This window comes from Ciconia boyciana, chromosome 16 (genome assembly GCF_034638445.1).
Source record: "Ciconia boyciana chromosome 16, ASM3463844v1, whole genome shotgun sequence".
NCBI lineage: Eukaryota > Metazoa > Chordata > Aves > Ciconiiformes > Ciconiidae > Ciconia > Ciconia boyciana.
This window is the reverse complement of record NC_132949.1, coordinates 3,786,961-3,812,585: the sequence shown is the minus strand read 5'-3', so window position 1 is coordinate 3,812,585 and position 25,625 is coordinate 3,786,961. Positions and strand designations below refer to the sequence as shown.

The 25,625-nt window shown below is 37.8% G+C and overlaps 1 protein-coding gene across 3 annotated transcripts in view; it reads right to left on the bottom strand.

Annotated features, from left to right (window-relative positions):
- Positions 1-25,625, bottom strand: part of PRKCA (protein kinase C alpha) — a 157,827-nt gene that overhangs the window by 38,540 nt on the left and 93,662 nt on the right. For all 3 annotated transcript variants that reach the window (XR_012045382.1, XM_072881120.1, XM_072881121.1), the window contains exons 4-8: positions 17,627-17,738; positions 16,766-16,894; positions 5,295-5,451; positions 5,069-5,203; positions 4,223-4,319 (exon numbers count right to left, since the gene is read on the bottom strand). Coding sequence is in view for 2 of the 3 variants with exons in the window: in XM_072881120.1 (XP_072737221.1) it covers positions 4,223-4,319; positions 5,069-5,203; positions 5,295-5,451; positions 16,766-16,894; positions 17,627-17,738 (630 nt within the window). In the remaining variant the exon portion in view is untranslated. The remainder of the gene's footprint in view (positions 1-4,222; positions 4,320-5,068; positions 5,204-5,294; positions 5,452-16,765; positions 16,895-17,626; positions 17,739-25,625) is intronic.

Here is a 25,625-nt window from a genome sequence, read left to right as displayed (position 1 = left end):
GAAGTTTTAGAATTTGCACATTTCTTTTCCCCAAATAAAAAACCAGAACAATGCCCTAAATGGCAAAAACATATTACTGCTCAAATCATAACCAGGGAGGAAAAATACAGTAAGGTTGCATTATTTCGATATTCTGCTTTTTTCTTTGACTAGCAAAATACTGTAACAGGAAAATAAGTATCTAACTGCCATATCTCCTATTTGTTAAGAGACTTGCTCGTTGGGGTCCACGGAGCTCCTGGGACTGTTGGGAGTTCCCATGGCAACCTCAGCACGGACAGTTATGGAGCAGCTACAGTTATGCTGAACATGCCTGTTGCGAGCGGAGTTTCGTTTTGAGATGGCCACAAATAATGCCATTCCGGAGAGAAAATTCACAACCAAAGGTTAAAACCAAATGAAAAACAGTGACAGATTTTATCCTGCCTCCACTTCCTACAGGAGTATATTTTTATCTCTAAATATTAATAATGATGTATCATCTATAAATCACTGAAGACAGATTTGATCATACTGCTAAATGAGCAGATAATTGATTTGTAAGTTTTAATGATAGGTGAGATCCAGAAAATATGTAGCTTGATTAAAATTTGTTGTATAGAAAATACTGCACCTATGCGTAATATACCTCAATTTCTATATACTGGACAACTTCATATAGATAATACATAGGCAGCATATAAAAAGAAAACGCCTTGCAATAAAATCTAAAAATACTTAGCGAGGTCACTGTATGATTCCATTAATGAAACCACCGTCCTCCTCAACTCTTCTCTTTCTTTTCCAAATGTGCTCCCATTCGTTGGGTAGGATCTACAACTACTGGGCACAAGCCAGGTGACAATTTTTCAACTGGTTTAGATCTGGCAGAATGGGCCACGAGGAAACTTTTTCTCATGACAAAGAGTTTTGACTGTTCAATTACAAATGTAAGTGAAGAGAATGTTGGAATCTATTATTTATTTACTTATTTTTAATCTTGTACAGCTATTTTATGGTAGATTTACATTGAATAAATGACTTAAAGAATCTGTGCCAGAAGGTCCAGTAAGTAAAGCAGCATACCAATGAGATTTGGGTGACTAATAACCACATTTAAAGAAGAAGTTTGGGTCGTTAAAGTAGAGCTAGAAGGATGTAATAGGATTGTGTAAACAGTTTGAAATCAATGAGAGCTTGAGGCCAAATCTTAAAGATGTCTGTTGAACTACAGATGCAGGCAGGTACTTTTAAAATTCTCAGTGATTTAAATGGGAGGTAGCTCCTAAGTGCTCTTGGAGATTCTGCTAAGCACATTTCTAAACTTTAGTCAAAAGGGCAAAGTCAGTTTTAAGAACGTCTTAGGCTTTTTTTTTTTTTTCAAGACCAGAAACTGGTTTCGGAAATTTCACCTCTACCGGTTCTCTGTTCTTTTATAACCTGAAAATACTCTTACTCTTTCTTAATATTAAGCAATGAAATTCTCATCCTAAAGTTTCTCTATTCTTGTATAGCTTAGGTTTGTATCTAGCTCTTTACTCTGAAGACCACCGTTACTCATTTTAAGTATTTGATACTAGTAATGCAATACTTTAGTAGAAATTGTTGTCATTTTGTACTCAAAATTACATCAATGCAGCTTGGATATCAATCACACTGTCATATATCGAAAAGTAGACCAAGCACCACAAATGTAGACTTGATTAGCAAGCACTCTGAAGTTACTCTTTTCTATAAACTGATTAACGAGAAGATAGCCCAGTATGACCTCTTGGTCTATCTATATTTTTAATCTTCCTGACAAATACACTCCCCTAGTAAAATGGCAGTCAAGATCTGCAATCTTCTTCCTCTAAGGTTTCAAAGCCAATTTCGGAACAGTGGAAATATTTATTTAGATCATGTCATTAAATCACAAATAGCAGCATATTTCTCAGTGCTATCTACTTGCTCCTTAGTATAGGGTACCTAAAATAAAATGACTCTGTAAGCCAAGATATAAATGATAAGAAAAATAACATAAAAGATGATCAGAGTCAGCACCACTTATGTACCATACCAGAATAGCTAATAAGTTAAATACCACCATTCAGACATCTGTGCTGTTAATTTTTATAAGCCTTCACAGTAATTCCCCTTGAAACCAAGCAAGAACATTACTCGGAAGGTGTTGCTTCCCTCTGTTCCTTCTCACAGCGGTAAACTTTGAGAGAGAGTAAGAGGTCGACCCTAAATCCTTTTACCATGTAATACTGCATTATACTAGCCTTGGTCTAGTTATAATCACACATTTTGTTCAGCTACCAATATTCCCATATATCATCACTAAGCTTTGAAACTGTTCATTATGCAACTCTGTAAACGATATTCCTGGAGACACTGTGTTCACTGAAAACCTATTCCTTTTCCTTGATTAATTCAGACCACTAAAATAGCATCAGCCAGGCTACCTCCAGAACAGAGAAAGCCTCAAATACACCGTGCTGAAGCTGAACTAATTAGACTTTGAGACAGACTAATTATTTCTGAGGCAGAGCTGACCCTATGTGAAGCTGCTGTTTCTGGGACCCAGTCCAGTAGCCTTACACAAGGCAACCTCTCAGGATTTCTACTCCACTTCATCGCAGGACACAGATAAACCCTGACTGTTCATTCTGCAACCAATGTATTTACAGCAGGCGTAAGAAAAAAAACTTAAGAGATTGTAAATTCAATATGCAAACATACTGTATATAATAACTGACATTTTTAAATAGACAATTTTAGTGACTTGTCTTCGTGCTGTCTCTGTCCTGAGAAAAACCAGGTAGATTTCTATACCTATATCACCAACATATACATATCCACCCAGTTCCAGAGTCTGTATGTTGCACAGAGACATGTAAGGGGTGAAAAGAATTACTTTTGAAGCTATTCTTTCTAGGGAGGTTAAAAAGTAAATATGATCTTGGATAGAAAATGACCTAGTGCAGCAAAATAAAATCACACTGGTCAGATCACAATTGTAAAGAAAGGAAAATGGAATGGAGATTCAAATACTTCTCAAATGTATAACAAAAATCATAGTTCATGCTGCAGACAAAAGTATGGTAGCTGATCCAAATGTGTTCAGAAGAAATTGATGCACCTTTTCTTTTTCTTTCTTGAAAGTTGAACATGTGCCGTTTTTCCTCACTTTCTTGGGTTAACCCAGCTTTTATAATAACAATGTAGAATTCTGCCTGATGGTGAACATAAAAAATTGCCATTTCAGGTTGAAAGGAACAGGCGTCAGTGTTTGTTTATGCACAATAGGTACATTAATTACTTTCTGGATAAACAGCTAGACTAAAGTTGTAAATGTTCAACCAGAAAAAAGGAAACAATACTGTAGATTGGAATATTTCAAATTCAATATTGTGTATGCAGCTGGAAAGAGCAGTCAGATCAGACGAGCTGAATCCAGTACAGCCATTAGCAAAACACCTCCCTCCCCAAACCATACCTTTCCTGTTGCTGGGCATAATGGCCAGCAAGTATTTTGCTGTAATATCGGCTGTAGTTGTCAGAAGAGGCAGAGTTGCTGGCTAAGTTTGTTCATTAAGAAACAACTCCTTTGCACGGCACGGTGTGACCGTGCTTGTGACTACCGACCACTCCAATTTGCACCACAGAAGGCAAGACGACTGCGGAAAGGATCGCTTTTCTTCAGTGTTTCTTTTCTGTACATAACCAGCAATACCTCTTATCCTTAAAAACTTCCATACCCACGTTAAAGACATCAGAATTTCAGATGAGAACCTTCTACAAAGATTTTGAGGCTCCAAATAATCAGTAATTAACATTGTAAATATTTTCTTTTTTTAAAAAAAGCATTTAGTGTGAAACATTCTAAGTATTAAAATACTAATGCTTCTGAGAATTTCATTTGTCAAATAACATAGATACTAATGATAACGGCTGGCAGATTTTGCAGCAAGTATTGAAAGACATTGAAATTATTACATATACTTGACATAAAATATTTTAGAGTACCAACTTCTAAGTGTCATAGCAGAGAAGCTGAACTGTCAGAAAAATGATACCACTACTGAATTAAACCATTTGGTCCAATCTTCAAGAAACCCAAAGGCACATACTGCTGTCACAGGCAACAGAAATAGTAGCACTCTAATATATCTCTTTTAACAGGCTTTTTTTTTTTTGTTATGAAGTGAAAAATGTATGCCATATATAGTTGCACCCATTCGTGTTTAATCCTCACCTCAAACTTCTGCCGGAGCTCTGCATTTCCATCTTCATCAGCATCTGGAATTGGAACATTATAATATTCACCTTCTTCTTGATTCAGCAGCTTGTACCTGTGCAACATTTGAGAAAAAAATGGTGACTTTACAGTTTTATGCCCGTTAGATTTAAAATCTGATTTAGTTGTTTATGTATGGTTTGTATCAATGTCACAGGTATGTGAAGAACTGCTTCCAAAGATCTAAAGCAACCTCAGAAACAGAATATATTTAACCTGGAATTAGATCTTTAATCCCAAACTATCTGCCAAGGCAGTTTAATGGACAAGGAAATTCTTCCCACCCATCCTGTGATATGATGGGAGACATCAACCCCGAAGAACCTTTGTCTCCAGCGCTTCTATAGCCCTGAACAATTATCTTTGATGAAATGTACTTTTTGAGAAGATGTGGTGAGTTCTACCCCTAGCTTCATAGGTAATAAGATGGCATTTTATAAAATCAGTTCCCATGTACTTTGAATTTGCAGAGCTATATATAGCATGATACACTTAGTAATGAATATATCATATTTGAGATAAAAATAAAGTTCATATCACAAGACTATGTACACAGAATTGAGTTTGCAGCAGCTCCTGGCTCCAGCAGAAGTTTCATGAACACCACAAAAGAAAAGCATTCCTTTTATTATCCTCCTTTGTTATATATAGCCTATGTTTCCTTGGTTTAGTTGCATTTTCAGTGAATTTATAGCCCGAGATACAGTGAAAAGCTCCAAAAAAAGTAGATTATATTGAAGAAAAATACTGGGTTTAAACTTTTTGTGAGATATTCTCTCCTTCTCTCTTTTCAGAAACTCTTACCATCCACTGGCTGGCATTTTCATAAGCTCTGACACCCCAAATGAAAGAGATCCCATGAAATCATTTCTGGTTGTTCGATCCCAGTCCCAGACCTCTACGGATAACCGTCGATCTTTGTCTGTAGGTTTCAATTTACTAAAAAGGAGAGAAATAGAGGAGTTTTCAATGCAACACTGAAATAAATGATTCAATATGAAGATACTACATTAAAAGGGGTTAAACTTACAATGTGAATGACTCATTCCAGTCTGGATTCAGAGTAGAACGGATGGTTTTTGTTTTTTGTTTACTTTCATTCTTAGGATCTGGGATGAGCTTCAGTTTAACATAAGGATCTGAAAGTCCATTTGGATCCATGGGAATTAGGTTTTTTGCTTCTCGCACTGTCAATATAAAACACAGTTAATTTGTAGAGGATTACAAATCACCATTAAGAAAGCAATAACATGTCAAACCAGCGTTATTGAAACATGCTGAAAAATAAAACAAGTAAGACGTGAAACCCACTTGTCAGCCTTGGCATGGAAGAAACTACTTGCTGTAAAGTAAGGTTGCACTTAGCAGTATTTATAAGAATGGTTGAGAGAAATGACAGGAGAGAAGAGCAATTCACAAATGACATGCAGCTTCCAGGCAGCTCTTTTCCTGCAATGGAATGATGAAACGTCCAAATCCATCACTATAAATTTTTAAGCGGGTAGCAATTCTTTGTGCTTTTATTTCCTCATCAGTCTTGGTTATACAACTACAGGACCATCAGCCAAATACTGGGAGGGCAATAGCCAGATCACAATAGATTTCAGAAGATAGGTTATTTGATACAATCCCTCATTGGAAGGTATCTAACACTAAACTTCCCTCGGATTCATGGTTCGTTAGTTGTCAGATGGAATCGCTGTAAGCATTGTCATGACAGCAACCAAAGTAAAAGTGCAGAGAAGACAAGTTTAACTTCAGCTTCACAAAAATGTTAATGTAGCTTCTATTTTTACAATGTCAAAAGAAGGCATAAAGTGAGTTAATATATCTCATGTTGCTACCGATCCCCAAAGAGAGAGAGACAAGAATAGTCAGCAATCTGCACGGGGTGCCATTCCCTGCAAGGCCACATCCCTACGTGGAACGAGGCAGGCAGGCAACGGTGGGTTACGAAGGCATTTATCGGGGGCTCGGCAGCTTTTGGGTTTCAGTCTGGCCGGAGTTACTGCAGCAGCTGTGGGGTTTGTTAAGGAGTTCAGAAGTCTCTGCAGGGGAGTGGAGTATTCCAATGGGTGAGCAAAGACAGCACCTCCTCCCCCTTGTAGAGGACCAGCATAACGCCTGTGTAACACCTATACGACATGTAAGGTTTTATTCTGCGTTAGCGGCATTCAGCCATCAGCTTCTGCTGAACCTCAGAAGAAGAGGTGAATTTTCCTCATGCTGTGAAAGCCCATCCCACCCAAACTGGTTGTGCTGTGATGAACTGCAGTGATCGAGTTGGAGATGGGAATTCAGAGCTCATAACTGGGCATCTCAAAACCTTCCGGGAACAGTAATCCTCTGGGCTTGTTTTGGACAGAAAACAGTTTTCATTCAGGAATTCCTTTGTGAGATTCATAGTTTAAGATTAGCATTGTTCCTGGAAGGAAAATCTCAAGAAGCTTTGAGGGTGACATAGTTCCTAGGGTATGAAGGAAGGCCAGCATTTAAGTGTGAGTCACTAGAGATATTATCCTGCATTGACAGTGCTCTCAGCTGCTGCTTTCACAGTGTCAGCATCAGAATGGCTTTTTAAAATTTATTTACCTAACTGAAGAAAAGAAATCTGAAAGGAAATTTAGGAAAGATCAACCCTTAAGTCACCTAACAGTTCTTGATGGAAAACATTTCCCACAAAAATTTGAACTTTAGCGTCACTTAAGAGCTCAATCAGAGCTAATGCAAAAAACCCCTAAACTTGTCAGGATCTTCAGCGGCAGATAGTCACTGTTTGCTTAAGGCACTCTCCTCCTTTTCCCCCACATTTAAATGGCATTTCCATATTGTGAACAAAAATTATAGACCTCCGCAGGATTTCAACCTGTTATTTCCCAGCATGGAGGTTGAAAGGCATCCAAGCAACACAGATATTTTATAATGTGTTGTTTACCCTCATTATTTATAGAAGAAGAAGAGGACAGTTTTCGGGCAACAGTCAAATGGCTTGTAAACCAGCTGAAGTACATCTTTTCAAAATGTCCTTTGTTCTCCCTTTAGAAATAAAGGCAGGGCTGTGGTGGATTGACAACTGTGCACTACTGCTTCCGTAAGACAGAAAAAGATGGACAATGAATGTAAAGCACAGGACAGATATTATGGTGCTTCACTTAAGGACAGTGAAATGAAAGATTGTGCTGTTGACAACACCCCTGTTATAACACAGAACTGAAGGTGACTTTCAGAATCATACAACAGTTCTGTTCCATTTCCTACGCACCAAGTATATTCACAAGTTGATGTAACTAGCTCTAGGCTGACATTTTCCTTTTACAGGATGTAGAGAGTAGTTTAGTGCTCATAATGATTGTGTTCTTCCAAATGATAGATAGATAGATTTGCTTTAGTGCAAATCTACTACTTAGCTGCTGTGTCATTTGATTCAAGTTGTAAAGGGAAAATTCTTGGGGGAAACGCCAGCCACTGCCATGGAAAAAATAATTTCAAACAGTTTGACCTGCTCTGTTTATTTAATGAGAGAGTATTTGGTGTGGTAGAACAAGTTGGAAGAGGGAAATACCACATATAACTGGTACCTTGTATCCAAAATAGTTGTAGAAAGAAGGCAGAGCACAGGAATGCAAGCTACTTATTTGGAATATGCCAGTTTATTTGTCAAGATAATTCTCATGCAGAACAGATACCCTGATGTAAATTAATTATTGAAATTTGATCATGGCTGGAAAGGAATCACATTAACTTGAACAAACAGTTGATACTGATTAAGTTATTTTTCTTAAATTCGTGTTTTTAAAATGAGACAGAAAATACTTATGGGCTAAAATTTTAAAATAAAATGTAATTCCGTTCACTAACTGTATTACTCAAATAATTGTACCAGAAAAAATACACTGTATTTTAAATGAACAGAACAGAAGCAAGCGTCTTTCCTGCAGAGCATTTCATTTCATGAAAAAAACCCCACCCAATATTAAAATTCAGTACACTGAAAGTGATCTTCAAATACTTCTGAGGAATAACATCAAGATTAAATAACTTATTTTAGTTAAATATTTACAATCTCAAAGGGACTAAGAACCATAAAGTGAGTGAAGGATGAAGTGACAGCCTTCAATGCAAATTGCCCTCTCTCTCTCATCTTACATTTAGTTTTATTTTGTTGGGTTTTTTTCGTCGTCTTGTGCAAGGCACTTGTGACTGTGCTGCTAGGTTTGGCACATGAGCTATTACTTCAAAATCCACGTTCTGATTTTTATTTCTATACTGTAGTTTGGCGTAAGTGAGGAGCAGAACTCTCTACATGTTCTACAGCTCCCAGAAATATACAGTAGGAAGTTTTTCATTAAAATTTCTTGAACAAAATGGTTTAATTTTAACATGGCATCTTCAGACTGATCCTTTATGTTTAAATTCTACCTGGAGATGCTCAGTGTGAAACCAAGCAGAATTTTGAGAAATTGGCTGGGTGGATGCAGAGCCATTCTCTGAGGCTCAGCTACGGAGGGCTCCCTGGAGAAAGCCATCGCTGATTAGCCTTGATACATGCTGCTGAGCCTAGAAAACAACACTGACAGCAGGGGGACCTGGCACCGTGTGTAAGACTACTTCTTTCTTCTGCGGCAAACACAGAAAAAGAAAAAAGCTCTCTAAATACACGAAAAAGAGAAGCTCAAAGATGAATTGGGAAGGAAAGATGCAACATATACTAAATACAGGCTGCCTAAGAAGTCATTATCTCACTCCTTGTTTTAAGATCTCTGGCCCATTTGTACTTTAGGCTGCATAATTAGTACCCTTAGACATCTTTTTTTCAACCGACATGGCACTTCGTTTCGTGAGGAAACAGCATGATGGTACTTGTGCTAAATAGTGCTTATAAAGAATTATCATCATCTAAGTGGTCCATCTCTTTAAGGGCATCCTATTTTTAATGAGTCAGGTCCGGTTTCTGTAAGAGGGCTGACAGGAAGAAGAGATTTCCCCTCCCCACCAAAGGCACTCGCTCTTGTGTGTGGTTGACACAGAAAAAGATAAATTAAAAATAACTCCAAGAAAATAAATCAACTTACTGTGGCTGAATTCTGCTATAGCTGTAATGAGAGCAAGCATTCTCATATTGCTTTATAATTAATAGTTAATTAAACTCAAAACGGTCATACGATGTTACTCTAATTTATAGATGGTTGAAGTGAGATACAGTTCAACACCACTTGGAGCGCAACTTGGACAGAAACCTAGAATACTACTTGCCAGTTTTCTGTCATAACTATTAAGCACGATAATGACCTCTGTACTGAGCAAAGTAACTGGTACAAGTTAAATTTCCTAACGTTTTGTCCAGATTAGGCTTTTAATGGGGACCAAGAAAGCACACAGATGAAAACGGAGCGAAGAGAAGTACGTATTAAAGTTTCTAACAAATCCAACCTTGCCCAGGTTTTCCTTCTAAAAAACAGAAACAGTTCTCAACTTGCCATAGGGAAAAAAGCATGCCATTTTCCTCCTCATGGTTATTGAGGAAGAGATCATAAATATTTAGGCAGCAGAAAATATAGGACTATTTGACGACTGTCCTATGGCTGTTCTATTATGTGCTACTTATAATCCAGCAGTATCCATCCAGAAGCCATGCCTAAAACTGGGACGCCCACTTTTCCAGGAATAATATAAAGACATAAGCAAATACAGAACTGGTTCATAGGTATTCATACTTCAAATAAATATCTAAGACAGAGTGGGCTGGCGGAGAACAACTGACATTTTACGTAAAGAGAAGAAATTCAGGCAGAATTTTGAGGATTTCAGAGAGCGGATGACAAAACCGGAATTTTTTCCATGAGATTGTACAGGGCAAAAGTTGCAAGCCATATGCAGTTATGTATTTATAACTTATTGTGATACCAGCAAATAAATTTAGTCATGGGAATGAGTAAATAAATGTTTCTGTGCCTATAACAAAGCTGAATTATTAGCAGCATGAGTTTACTCAGTTCCTTTTCAAGTGAGTCACAGCTACCTTTTTCCTGAATTCCCAAATGTTGATAATAAAACAGTTTACTAATCACAGCAACCATTTCTTGCCAATCTTTTACTCCCTACAGGCAACTTAGATGAGCAGAAATCTCTCAACTGCATGCAAATAGCTGCTTTTAGAAGAGGCTTCAAGTCTCAAACGGTCTCATCTGGCAAGCTATCTAGCAAAACGAAAGAAAAGGGAGACCATTGTTAGCTCCAGTGCATCGTAAAGTTTCTGTCTTTCCACAATAAAGCATTAGTAAATTATTCCATAATTCTCATTGCTTCCTGAAGAAGGTTCTGGTACAGATTCCAGTGATCTGCCCAGCTGACAGATGACTTAGGTGAGTGACAGAGGATCCTGTATTCCCAGCCAAGGAACTTGCTCCCCAGCACCTTACCACACTCCCCTTAACCACAGTTTAAAAGATTTACCTGTGACTGAATATAGTCTTTCTTCCACCTTGTGTGCTTGTAGCGTCTGTATGCAAAATCCAAATCTGCCTCCAAAAATGCTCAGCTTTCATTAAAGATTTATGATAAGATTTTATTAAAACTATCACTGAATGCTTGCTTTCTGGAGCTGGTTGTGACTCACGTGTACAACTGGCTTCAAAACAAATCCTGCTTTTCAGACAATTTCCAATTTCTATACAGTTTTTGGTCACTAAAAGGGCTTTTCGATATGAGACTCTTCTCTGTTCCATAACTACTCCCCTGCCCAGCTAAACTTTCTTCTAATATCCTTCCCGAGGCCAGTGCCTACTCGTTACACCCAATTTCCTGCATCCTGAAAGACGGCAACATAACGAATGTAGGCTATTGGAACACCTGCATTTCACAGGTGATTTACACACAAGAAATAGATGAGTGATTAATTTCCCTCTTAGAACAAGACGGAAAATGAACCGATGTTGCATGACACTTTATTCCTCTGTATTTATTAAGATATTCTCTCCTACTAACAAAAAATATACCATCATCTCTAATGCTACTTAATAAGAACTTGTGCCTGCAATAGGTTCTCCAGTTTAAATTTCAACTGGAAATCTCATAGGAGCAACTGTATTTTAAAAATAAAATAAGACTGCCGTTATAAAAATTATCATCATAAAAAATATCTACTACTGGGTAGGACAGCTACTTAATCAAACATAAGTCTTAACACAAGATGTATCAACTCATCTGAAAAGGGATTCAGACTATTAAATTTCTAATTCTTACCCGTTTATTTATCTTACATAAATATATAGCATTTTAGTTAAAGTTTTTATATGCACGCAGATGGCCATTTATGAAAAACTAATGTTTCTTTTAAATACTATGCATTGCCTATTTCTTCATGGTAAAGTTAATTTAATGAATGAAATGGGGAGCATTCAGTTGCCACCGGGGTTGGCATTTGTTAAAGGCACAGCTCTTACTGTAAAGAACACAGCAACCCTGCAGATTCTGGGAATGCCAGAAAAGAGAGAAGATATTAGTGAGATAAAACATGCGATTCACATTCTTTGAGACATTAAAAATGCCTCCCACGTGCAAGTAATTATTTGGGATCGCTTTATAGGTATTTGGTACTAAAAGCTGGTCAAATAGCCAGAATATTCATATATGTTCCCTTTTAAAATCAGGTGCAGATTATCATGAAATCAATGCTAACAAAGACAGACACTAATACTGACCTAGACAATCATAAATAAAATCATTACAGTGTGTGTGTGGTGGGGTCTTTTAGGGAAACATTTTTATGAGAACCTAGCAATGTGCCAAAATTCTCCAGGTTGTGTCTCAAGCTTGTTTGGGCGGAGGCTCTTAACCCAGCTGTCCACAGCAAGCAGTGTGACAAGACATTAATATGCAGTGCCGTAGGGTGGCTCAGCATTCATACGTTCATAAATAATTTGAAAAATGTACGGTGGGGAGTACAGAACTCCTAGGGAGATTATTGTTGGAGAGCCTGTTATGTGCTCCCAACCTCTGCAGAGATCGCTGCCAGGTTTCCTCCTCTTTTCAATAACAGAAGCATCACTGAAGAATAAAACCAGATCTTCTGTATTCTTTCAGCTAATGAAAATACATTTAATCCCCCTGAAAACTCTGGGCTGTGTATATATATATATATTTTAATACCATTTACGTAACAGTAGGGTGCATTAGGTGACAGTGAGTCGCTAACACCCTGCCTCTACACTGGTGCCTGTGTTGGGAGGGCAGGTCCTTATTGTCAGTCGCTGTCAAATCCAACTCCCAGCAACTGATAGGTCACAGTTTAGGATCCCAATAATGTGGCAGCTTTTTATATGTCAGTGCACCAGATGGGCTTATTTTCTCACAAAGGTTATTGTTTACTCACTAGGAAAATAATTCAAAAATAAAATTAAAAAATCAAAACTGTGATACAACCACCTACAAACTCACTCAGAAGAGCCCCAAATTATAAGATGGGTCAACAAGTAAATGTAAGAGTGACAAAACTTTTAACGCACATCAGGAGGAAGAAAATTCAGTGCAAAAAGCATAGATTAAGAATAGCAAAAACTGCTTTACTATGCCTAAAAGCAGAATCTTCAAGTCAGTCCAACCTATGAAAGGGTCATGAATTCAGTGATTTCAGAAAAAAGCAATTCAAGACAGTTCCTATAAAAAGAAAACTAACAAGTTGATTTACTGCAAGTGCAATAAATTTATAATATGCAGTGCAACTCTCAAGCTAGTAGCTATAAAATAAACCACTGACATTTAAGAATTGCAACACAAATGAGCACTGAATGTGGCATATTGACTAGCACTGGGAAGTTGGCAAGGTTTTGGCAAAGTATACCAATACAAAATTCCTAACATTCACACAGAAAAGACTGTATGTCTGACTTGAAGCACCCAGATTGAAGACCCGACCTAGTAAACGGGAATTAAGTATGTTTACATATAGGACTGAATCATTCCCACCATTAGTTCAACTCCAAACCTGCCAAAGTAGTTAGATATTTCAGATAATCTGACTGAACCACTGGCCAACTCCATCTGGCAGTTCTCTGCCTTGCTTCTTTCCTAGTATTCACTAGGAAAAAACCCTCAGTATTATTTACAATATTTTATCAGGAAAACACTTAGTAAGCGAGCACGTACTGTGGCCTTTTTTAGAAACAAAAGCCACCACAAAACCCTCAAAGCAATTATGCAGAAGTAAAGACAAACTGCAATGTACTCAACAGTGTCCCCGCCAACGACCGTATCTTCCAGTCGTCGTTAAGTGTGCTGCATCCTCGATGGGCTTTCCCGGCCGGAACCGGGATGGTCGAGTTGCCCATCGAAGGTGTTTGCAAGATGCCAACCAGAGTGGCATGTCTCCATTTAGCAGCACAGATGTTTTGCATGCACTCAAGGCTGGCTACGAAAGAATCAGCAGGAGCTAATTAACAACCAAAACCGGATGCAGAGCAGAGATATTAAGGAATTCAGCTGAAGGAGTTCAACACCTACAGAGTAATTTCTTTGAAAAAGATTCAGGCAAAGGCTCAAACCAAACAGCCAATTATTGATTATATTTCCTGCTGTTCCTAAACCTCCTGGACATTTAATTCACCTCCTTTCCTGAATCTAAAGGCAGCGGTATCCTGCTTGGCAGCTCTGGGAACTGTATATTCTAACAAAGGTTTTGTCAATAAATATTTTAGAAGCAATGCCGTACCGGGAGAAAAGGAGTATGAAATCTTTGCATAGCAATATGTCCATGAACTAACTGACAACTGCTAATTTCCTTTTCAGTTAAACGTGCACAAAAGGTATCTGAAACTTCAGCCAATCTGGGCTTAGTTTGTATAGTATTTTTTATTAAAAAAAAAAAGAAGTTTACTTTCAGGGCTACTGGCATTTTTATTTAAACAAATTTTCTGAAAGCTTGGAAATGCTGACAAGCCTCAACCAAAACAACTTAACAGCACCATAATCGTTATACACATAACAAGGTTATAGTAAACATTTTTCTTCTTGTCCAGAAACCTACTTAAATTGTGGGATGGAAATGTTTTATTTATAAACACAAAAGTAACAGCATTTGCCAAGTACACTCACACCAAAAAGAGCCTATGAAGAAAACCCACAAAATATCTGTAACAATTTTACCATAATAGTATTTCAGACAAGACCTTTTCAAATAAAATTGTGAACTAAAAGAATGCCTATTTGTGTAATTGTTTTATAGTGCCTTGGTACCACAAAGACTTGTGGCAAACGTTTTTGTCCCTAAAAGGATTATAAACCTGCTGAATCATCAGAAAATATGTACATGTTATTTGTCAAATTATGTGCATTATGTCAGAAAGTTTAAGCCACATTTAAGAACCTTGCTGCAAAGCAGCCTAGAATAATGCAGATATTAAATTTTGTCACTTGGGTGATTTTCAAATTAGTTTTCTCTCATGGTACAATTACTTTTAGAACCTGCATCACCATCTTTGAAGTGTCTCACTACTTAGTGAAACCACCTTTCTGTTAATGACAGTACCTTGGACAAATTTACCCCTCCTACGTCGGCAGGAAGCTATTTGAAACGTTAAACTACAATTAAGTATCACTTGGGATCCGTTCTGATCCTTTTTAACTAAATTTTATCACACCTCTCCTTTTCAAAGCATTTTACAAGGTTTGACAGGAGAATATGGAGGTATTCGGATTTAGAGAGAACAAAGCCGTGAATGAATACGGCGACTAGAGGGAAGTTCGCTGGTTCTATAAGCTGTGAAAATTCAGTGCGATGGTCTGATTTCCTTTCTCTTGACTACAAGGGGTATGGTCTCCATTGAGATTCATTCCCCAAAGAAGTGCAGAGGTAGAAGGAACATCCTTTTGGCGTATAATAGGCTCTAGCCTTTCAACTGAGCAACACCGAAGCAATACACGGCACTCAACATCCGCGGGTTGCCAACAACTACATCAAGAAAGGAAGAAGTTGAGATGGTCTAAGAAACCTCCTCCTTTGTCCTGCTGTCACCTTGCCCTCGAATTTGATTCCATTTTGCAACACCAAACAGGCAACGATGACAGCATCATACCCTGTTCTTGTTTCCTTGCGTGGACATTGTGAATTCAGTTTCTTGCAGTACCAATTTTAAAGATGTATCAGTGTACATCTGAAGCGATGTATTCAGATGTGTTGCCTGTAAGCTTTCTTCACTGGAGAAGCAGTGCTGGTCACCTTGATGACACACTAACCCATCCACTCTCCTGAGGTAAAAGCTTTTGATAACTTGTGTTTTATGACTCTCTTCTACTCCATTTTGTAAGTTATATCATACTTATTTTGGTTTTAGTTACTACAGCATGTTTTTAAAATTTCCTCAAAGTTCTGAGCCATAAAAAATTGAGACTGTCCTTTAGAATTTAGATTTGTTTTATAGACTTGCCTCTACCTATAAAAAAAAAAACATGAACAAAATTTTCTGTTATTCCTTCCCTTACTTCAATTCTGTCCATCCTAATTCCTGCCCTGTGCTCTCCCTTTGAGTAAATACACTGTCATCTGATTGGCAAAGAACATTTTTGTACATTTGTGTCCAACAGAAAGGAAAAATCAACAACAAAGTTCACTACCAACTTTACACTTCAGATATGATACACTAAATATCAGTTGGCCCCAGCTAAAACAGAAAGCACGTACAGAACAAACAGAACGTATGCTGTAAATACAAATTCTTATGCAGATCCTGAGTGATAAACTCCACTTTCTCATACAGCACTTCCTTCTCACTACAAGGAAGTTCTGTTGGAGTTAAACAACATGTCTATTTAGGGGGACAAAACAGTCCTTCAACTTGCAAAATACGTTTTCCAGAATTTTTTCTGCAACTTCAGACTTGGAATGGGTCGGTGGGGGTGCGTGGGTGTGTGTGCACAACCAAAGCTTACTCATAAATCCTGGGAGAAACACTTCCAAGGAAATGAACGGCCACCCTCTCCCCTCTCCTCTCTCCCCCTCCTCCCCGTCTTAATAACCTTAACCCGTGATTAATGTGATTAACCTTAATGTGATTATTTTTGTATTTTATAACTCACTGGGAGTAAAATTTGGGATTGAATCCAAGTTGCCTTTGTTTATTAAATACTCTGAAATGCAGGAAACAACTCCTCAGCTGATGAAAGTTTAGAGTATTTCTTGTGTTCTTAAGATGATGGCTAACTTCCTGAACAGCTAGCTACCCTACTGGGCTGCTTCCTACACGAAAAATGGACATTATAGTGATTTTCTAATTAATATCTCTGAGATTTTAAAGCTATTACTACAGCTTTTATTTTTCTATTTGTTTTTAGGAACACCAGTTCATAGAGTTTCTTGATTCAAGGACATGTTGAATGAAATCCTCACACTTCTGAAGGGGAATACTCCGTCACTGGCTTTAATACACAAAGATTTGACCAAGGTACATAAACCCACAGCGTATATTACACATTTATTAAACCTGCAAAATTCCAAAATGAGTTGTGTACCTGTTACTTCCAGTTTGTCACCAGTGACTTCAGCTTTCAGATAAATCCTTCCTCTTTTCTCTGTGTGATCCATGCCACAGAGGCTTGGGACGTTTATTACGCATTGCTTATGCACATTCATATCACAGGCTGTGGATATAAAAATGGTGCAGACAACCATGAGAAGCTAATAATATGATTACACTGCAAACACTGAGCAAAGTGAAAGTTAAGATTACAATGCTTAACTGTTGGCAAGTCTTTCAGATTACAACTGTGTGTTTTTCAGATGAATGACACGGCTACTTTCCATCTTACGATACATTTTGTAGACAGTGAATGAAACAGAGAATAAAATAATCTACTTCAGAAACCTAAAGATATCATTAATGAAGTGTGAGGAAAAAAAAGTGACAATGGAATAAAGACTTATTGGGAGTATGACTAAGAAAACAGAGCATTCGCGCCAGCATTAGCAATAAAGGGAGTTAGGTTTAAATTGATTATAAGATTTTCTAGCAGGAAACTTCCAAGACAAATGAAATGCAAGGAAAATATTGGACTTTGGCTACCAACCAAACTGAAATTTCAGTTTTCAACAGTGCATTCACCTGACCAGTCTAAAACCAGCCTTGCTCAAAACTCCCACAGCAAATGCTCTTCAGCCACATCAAACTCAATACACCATGTTCTGAGCGACAGAGGTGATTTTCATTAGTATATTATTATAGTACTGAAATATCCACTTCTAATATAACAGTACTATAAATAGCTGACATTTGAAATGGTATTTTCCACAGAAAAGAAATAAGCAGCTGTTACCCAGTGTTTCCACTTACTTTCTAAAATACCCTTTTGGTAACATAGAAAAACTTCACTTACTGTCACATTTCATCCCTTGGTGCAGAAGCCCATATAGCAGCGACCCACAATGGTCACAAAAGGTTGGGCTCCCATATGTGTGGATCTTAAATTTGTGCTTGCTTCTGGGATCCTGAAGGAAAAAACAGAAAGAGATTCTCAAATCATAAAAAATAAGATTGACACACCTTTAATATATTACTTCGAATACCAAAAACTTTCCAGCTCTGCAACTTATGCTACGGAAAAATACATTCCAGCATGTAGCTTACTCACAACCCTTACAGTGGTACCTACATTGGTGCAGGTACGGTGGCCTCGGTTCCTATTTTTCCTTTGCTTTGGTGTTGTAAGAAAGAGTATGTCAGCTCAGAGAACACAGGCTTGTTCCTGTGATTCATCCACACGAAAACTTCCATTTACTGACTGTACATATACATAAAGTATAATGACGGCATTCAGCCTGTGGCTAAAGTGTCATATACTGTCTGCTCGTTTACAGCGTGTTATCATCACCATTCTGAAATGATGACACAAAAAATAGCAGGAGAGCAGGGAGGGAAGTAACTGGGAAGGGGCTAATCTGAAATACAGTCATATGACTGTAAAATCCGGATCTTAAAGATGGGATCACCTTGAAATGTTGCAAACTTATAATCTATACTATTGTAAATGAAAGTAAGCAAATTCTAACTTGGCATGTAGTAAATATTTTACCAGGACTGCTATTCCCATCTGATTTTCCAACAGAGAAATTTATAGTAAGGACATTTTAAGGCCACCAGCAGCTTGGAAATGGTTTCTAATTTAGGACCAGTGAAAGGGAATACACCCAAATCACTTAAACCCAAACACTGTATGACACTTCCAAATACATTTGCTGTTTCTCTAGGGCTAGAGGTTCCCTTCAGAAACTGAAGAGCATTTATATGAAAGTTAGAAATCACAACTTCAATACATTCACCCACATCAGGCTCATTTCACGTATACATAGCCGCAGAACTTCATGTACACCAGACTCGCGCAGCCTGTTCCCAACACTTGGAGATGTGCATTGCAAAAATAAACAGCTTGATAGCCCTGTACTGTCTGTGCACATCATCTGTATTTTGGCATCCTTTATGACCACTTCCAGCTCCAGCTGTATTTTAGTCAAAACTATCACTGCACAATCTTGATCAGAAGTTGGGAAGAGCAGTAATTCTTCGTGACAGACCACGGAAATTATGAAATTCCAGGTCTTTCATGAATTAAAACATCCTTAACAAAAATACAACTGCAAAAGGAGACCTCAAAATGTTTTTCTTCTGTTTACATTTTATACATAATATACGTATTAATATACCTTTATGTAAGAATTATTAAATTGTCATAAAAAATAAACTAACTTTTCAACTTGTATCTGCCAATAAAAGCTTTCCAAAAAATCAAAAGCAAAGCACAGCATGGTATACAAAATAAAAAATGTGCTAACTCTTTCTTCAAAAATAAAAGATTCCCCTAGTATAAGTGCTTTCTCAAGAAATCAAAGAAATTTGGGAACTCCTAACAGTAATCTTCATAAAAATATGACTATGAGAAGGCAAAATCTTGCCTCCAAAATTTAACATTTTGCCGTAGTACACTTTGTGAAGTTTTTTTTTGTTTTGGTGAGCATTCTTTGCGTGAATTTTTTTGGTACTGATTCTAAGTTTTATCATGGATCCATAACCAGTACTTTTCACTGCACAGATAGAAATTATATAGTCTCCAGGATAACAAGCAAAGACTTTACCTTAAGAATTCAAATCGAGACTATTGCAATAGTTCTGCTTGTTATACAGCCTGAGATATGAAATGCAAACTGCTAACAACCATATTTATTTTGTAAACACAGTTAACCTAAATGGAATGACATTCAATGCTCCAGAGAACATCTGTTTCGTTATTTATTAAAGATATAGCCAATGGGTCTTGTGGTGCGGGGTCATGGGAACATTGCTTTACTAAAGGGTTTTCTGATGGATCAGCTCTGACTATACGCCTTCCAAACAATTTAAAACACATTTTCAAAGCTAATTCTTCCTTAAATTGCTGTATTTAGAAGACATAAGGGGACTTGTTGCCTTATAAATACATACACTGAAACATTACTTTGGTAAGCACATCTGTTGCTGAGAAGGACAAAACCTGCAGCTTCTAAGAATGACACTGATTTTTAAAGTTGTGTTTAACATCTGACATAAGTGGTATTTATGAGTATAAAGTAATGATATAGAGGGGAAAGAACTATGGGAAATTATTATAGTGAAAGTCTACTGAATACATTGAACCTGTATATTATACTGAAATTATATAACAATCACTACCAAATAATTCCGTTCCAATCAATGGAATATACATGGTAATTAAGTTAAGCAGGGGGGTGTGTGTGGCTTAAAACTGTTGTGACATGTAAGGACAGCTATACTACACTCACTACAAAGCAGCGCTCCATGAGCAAAGGCTCACGGACTCCTGCGCCTGACTGCAAGTAACTACAAAATACCAGCAAAGGCATTCTTATAAAACCAATCACATGAATAAATAAATCAAGTTGGATCACACTTTGAAGTTGGCCCTGCATGAGTCAATGTATATAATCCGAATCATCATTTGCTTTCTGTAATAACAGTTTTCTATCTTGTGTGAAAATGCCTACTGTATGTTTAAAATGAACAATTCAGTAGGAATTAAATTTTTTTTAAAGAGCAGCAAGTATGTTCTGACTATTACTAGTTATTATTCTACAAGCACACACAAAGTCACTTCTTCAAGGCACAGCATAAAAAAAGAGGACAAAGGAAAACAGTACCAGAACGACTGATGAAATGGCAACTTTGCACGTAGGAAATCTCTCTTTTAAAATCCCTTTAATAAAAGTAAAGAGAAGAACCTCCAGAAATATTTAAAAGCTAACAAATAAGAGAGAGCACTCTTCATCAGTATTTAATCCTTTTTTCTGTTTCAATCCTCGGCATTTCTTTATTTTTGGTAAATTGAAGTATACAAAACATTATTATTTTGAAAGCAAGTCTGAGAACATACAGAGAAAGCCGAGAGATCTCTATACACCCATCATAGACGATAAAACCTTTTTGTCTTATTCCCTATATTAACATGGGCTTCTCATGCACTTAGAACTACCCTTGAACCTATAGTTTACGCTTTAATTATAAGTAACTAAAGTAGCAATAATTAGCACATTGCCAGTACTAATCACTGATATTATTAACAGCAACTAACACTTATTAGTTGTTACTACAGTTTAATACTTCCCAATGTTAAATATGCATTAAGTGACTTATATGCATTATTGAGGAAAGAGCATCGTCTTTAGTATTTTTCAGCTCGAGGTAAACTACTGAGTTAGAGGTAAGCTCCTGTAAATTTTCTTCAAATATCCCCTTTTAATCAATGTAAACTTTCAATAACTCCCAAAGCATAGCTGGCAGTCATATTTCATAGTAAACACAGGGAGCCAAGCCAGGATATGACAGACGAACTGCCAAATAATGGCTGCTATTTGCAAGAGAATTGAACTTTGCACTAAACTTGGCATAGATTAATTGTGAAACTCTAAAGGGAAAACCCACTTCTGTTTCCAAAATCCATCAAAATTATGAAGGGGGAAAGTGGCAATGGGAAAGCACTTGTTAAGCAGTGATGAATTATATGCTCTATTAAAATTCATGTTATTTTCATGCTAAAAAGTGAATTCTCTGCTATTATTAAGACGATTCCCCATTTTTATAAGTACAACTGAATGCAATATAATAGAATTAAATAGGAAAGAAAACTCTGGGCAATCGATATCACAGACGTTTAAGTATTTGTCTTTGAAAAACCTTTAAATTGGCAGAAATCTAGCCAGTGCTCTGCAATTCGACTGCAGCACAATAGACTGGACTTTCAGAGCCTGTAATGACATATACGGGTGCAGCATCCCTCTAGAGATGAATAGCAACGGGGCATCTGCACCCCATACAGCTCTGAAAGAATCAAAATATTATCCGTTAGTCTCAAAGCTGAGACCTGCCCATGCAGAGACAGGCAGCCGCAGAACCGCACCGACCAGGAGATCTGTGTTGCACACAGGCTTGCACTGCGCGGACCTCTTGAAAGAAAACCGAAAACGGAGCAGAAACCTTTCAAAAATAAAGAAATGAGTTTGCAGAAGTGACTTGCACAGCCAGCCAGCTCTGGCTCTGCCAGAAGGGTTGGGATTTGCTCCCAAGCCCGGCCGGGCTCCAGCAGAGGGAAGCAGAAGAACACGGAGGCACTTCACCAAACCCGCGGCCTTCAATCTCCGCGCTGCCACTGAACACATTTTGCCCCCCTGCAGCAGCGTTGCCCCCGTTCCTGCCTTTGTTCTCCGGTCAGCACAAATGAAGCCATTGCCTTTATTGAACAGCAACGGAAACCACCCCCCTGCGAGAAATCGTTCCCTCGTTTTTCTGGCTCCAAGACGGGGGGGTGCAATAATTGAAAGCGTGTGGTTAACCAGCAGCACATGTCAAACTGTGCTTTAGCACATTACAAAACAGCTTATGAGCATTATATTTCTGAATTCTTTCTAAAAGCTCCCTTTTGATTAGAATTTTATTCCCCTTGATAGCAACATTGAACTGACTATAATTTTGCAGGCATTAAATCATCGCTTTGCTTTTAAGTATAAAATACACAAAAACCACCTCGTGAGGTTGCATCAATGGAGATTTTATATACAAAGCAGCATCACATCATTACTTGTTGAAGTCCTTTCACAGGACGCGACTTGCTAGTATCAATAACTGTGTCACCAGAACCATGTATCCGAGACCAAAACCTCTGAAACTATATCCATATCGTCTTTAATTTGGCATCTTGTAGGTGACACATCTAGAACTGGTGTGATTTTTGGAAGGAATTTAAATGAGCACTGCAAGCAGATCTGTTAGTGCCGGAGCCTGTACTACTGATCAAGGTGCGGGGAAAAATGACCGTTTTCAGTCATTAACACCAACACACATACATTAACAAGGCGTTAGGCAGGATATAAGATTAATATTTTTTTTTTAAGCTGCATATGGTTGGTGAAAGGTTTTTTCCCATATCTGAACTGCTATTTTTGTGATCATTAAGAAGCAGAAAATGCAAAAATGCAAGTGTAAAAAATTGAAAGATTATTAAAGAAACGGAAGATTATATTTTCCATTACAAAAATAACTTAAAGCAGTTCTGCAGCAGATGACCTGTAAGGTCCTAAGGTTGTATCAGGGCCTACAACGAAGAATTTTGTGTAAATAAATGCAAATGTACCCTGTTTTCCATTTCCTACCTCCATGACAGAACCACAGGATTGTTCATCTCTAACCAAACACTTACAAATATATTTATTTACTAGTTTAAAAGGTGTAAAGGAAAAGTAAGGTTAAAACATCCCAAATTACTTCACTTAGACAAAACAAAAAAATAATTCCTGAACCTCAGTGGCATAAATTGTGGTGCTAACTGTTTGAATTTTTATCAAAAACAGAAGGGGAGACAATACATTAAATATATGCAAAAACATATACAAATCATTATAAGAGATAAGAGATCACTGTTCCTCTTTACCAATAGAAAAGCCCTGGAAGACCGGCAGGTCTGTTTTCCCCACATTAATACACAACCTTTAAACATTTCCTACTGCGATAGAAACACCGAATCCTACATCTGTCTTTGTCCCTCTCCAAATGTCTTTCAAGTATGGATCACAAGGAACGCTGCTCTAACAGATCAATGAAACCATTGCAATTTGTGCCGCATATATTTTACTTAAAATAGCTTTAACTTCCCCAAGCGAATACCGAGTTAATAAAACATATTTAAGAAGAACCTAGCGTGTTTTTCTCTGTATGGAGCCAAATCCCACGTTCATCCCACGCTGTCCTCAGGCAAACTTCCGTTTCATTTATGAAAGTCTTCAGACTCCAGCTTTTCTAAACACCTTCCAAACAGCAGCTACAATATCTAAGACCTCATTCAGATACCACGCCTATTTGAGAGACTTTCTTCTGTTCGCTATCCGTTTTCCTATTGAGATAACAAAAATCTCGGTGATTTGCATGGCATCTTAAGTTGAGAAAGCAGCTTCAACCTAGCGGAGCTGTGAGAGCCAAGGAGCCAGATGCTTCTACTGGAAATAACTTCCAGGGCTTAAAATATGGCTTCTATGATCAGAGCCCAGAAGCAAGAAACAGCAAAAAGTCATTGTTTAACTGGCCACCAGCTTTGGTCTTTCCTGACCAAATGAGGCTGTGTACATGGGAAAGGGAAAGCAAAGAGAATTTGAGACTCTTGGGAATGATTTAGTAATGTTATGAAGTCAGCGATATAAAGATCAGATCACTTTTTATTACAAAAGGTACAAATGTTTATAGCTTGTTTGATATTTCCTCTCTCAGAGCTGCAGTGTAGAAAAGTTTTGTTGCTTTCAGGAAAGGACAGTAAAAGATCAGACTTCTATTGCCTGGAGAGTCAAAAATATCACGGCATCACACAAGGGCTGAGGCTGGCAGGGACCTCTGGAGCCCACCAAGCCCAGCCCCTGGCTCAAAGCAGGGCCAACTACAGATCAGTTGGGGGGTTGCAGTGGTTCATGGGGTTACTCCTCCCCAGCTGCACGACTCCGTAGAGCTCCACATCTATCTGCCAAGCACCCCAAAAAAATCTTCCATAGATTGACATATAGCTACTAAGAGCGCCTTCCTGCAACGGAGGAGAGGAATGCCATAACCGTGCTTTCTTACTTGGTAAGGAATTATACACTGGCTCTTCCCAGGAATCCTAGCTCCAGGCAGAATCTGGTGTTTCCCTGTTTGGAGTGACTCTAAGGAATAACTCGGAGAAAGCATTCATTCCACTGACATCTGCAGGATGGGAAACCACTTGCACACCTTAACATCCTAGTAGGTGTTAAGAGCATAAACAGAGTTGCATTCAACTCTATAATAACAAAGGTAGTGGTGGGATAAGAAAACAAAGACTAAGCAAAAATACAGGTAATAAAAACTATGCAAATTAGTCCTTAAGACTGCACAACAAATATGCAATGGAGAAAAGAAGAGGCAGGCTCTTTTCATGATGGATTTGAGAGATAACAGAGGTAGGAGAGCCCTGAGCTTATGCATAGACACAGCAGAGCGCTGTGCAAATGCTGCTGTGCTGCTCGCAGACCCCTGTGCAAATGCTGCTGTGCTGCTCGCAGACCCGCGCAAGCACATTTGAAAGCAGCTGCAGTACGGCAAGTCCAAACTACAGCCAATTCATCCGTGGGTTCAAGGGTTGGAATTACACTCAGAAGTGAAGACTGATTCTCAAGTTCCGTAGAAGAAAAGTCTTTCGTGATAATAAATGACACCCCAGCCAAAAATAACAACAAAAATCTCTTTTCCCATCACTGTTACTAAGACCACTTCTATTCTTTATTAATCTGAAGACAGTTAAGAAGGTACACAAACAGAAAAAAATCGTATTTAACTAATAGAGACAATTATCAATCAACTATTTCTTTCTCTATACTTGTATGGAAGAAGACAACTTGACCACAGTTCAAAAATGATTCAAAGGCAGATTTTTCAGTCCCCTCCTGGAATTCACACTAAATTATTATTTTTATTGAAAAGAAACAGGTGGTCATTGAATCAACTGATTTTGATTGCTGCCTTTTGTTCATGTTCTTCTTGTATAGAATGGTACTGATTGAGTTGGCAAATGGAGAAAGATCTGCATGACTGTACTCAAAGGGATTTGTAATTTCCTAATTACTATAAAGACAGTTAAATTTGGAAGGGACTTGCTGTCTACCGGCTATTTTTTCCTCATTCTTTTTTAATTAAGAAACTGCAGTATAATTACAGAAAGTGCATAAACAAAAGATCCTGTCGGAGACTGATTCATTACTAGGAAGAAATGGGGCAAGATTTTGTTTCAGATACAACTCAGATACAATAATGTTACAGTGTATAAATCATTTCAA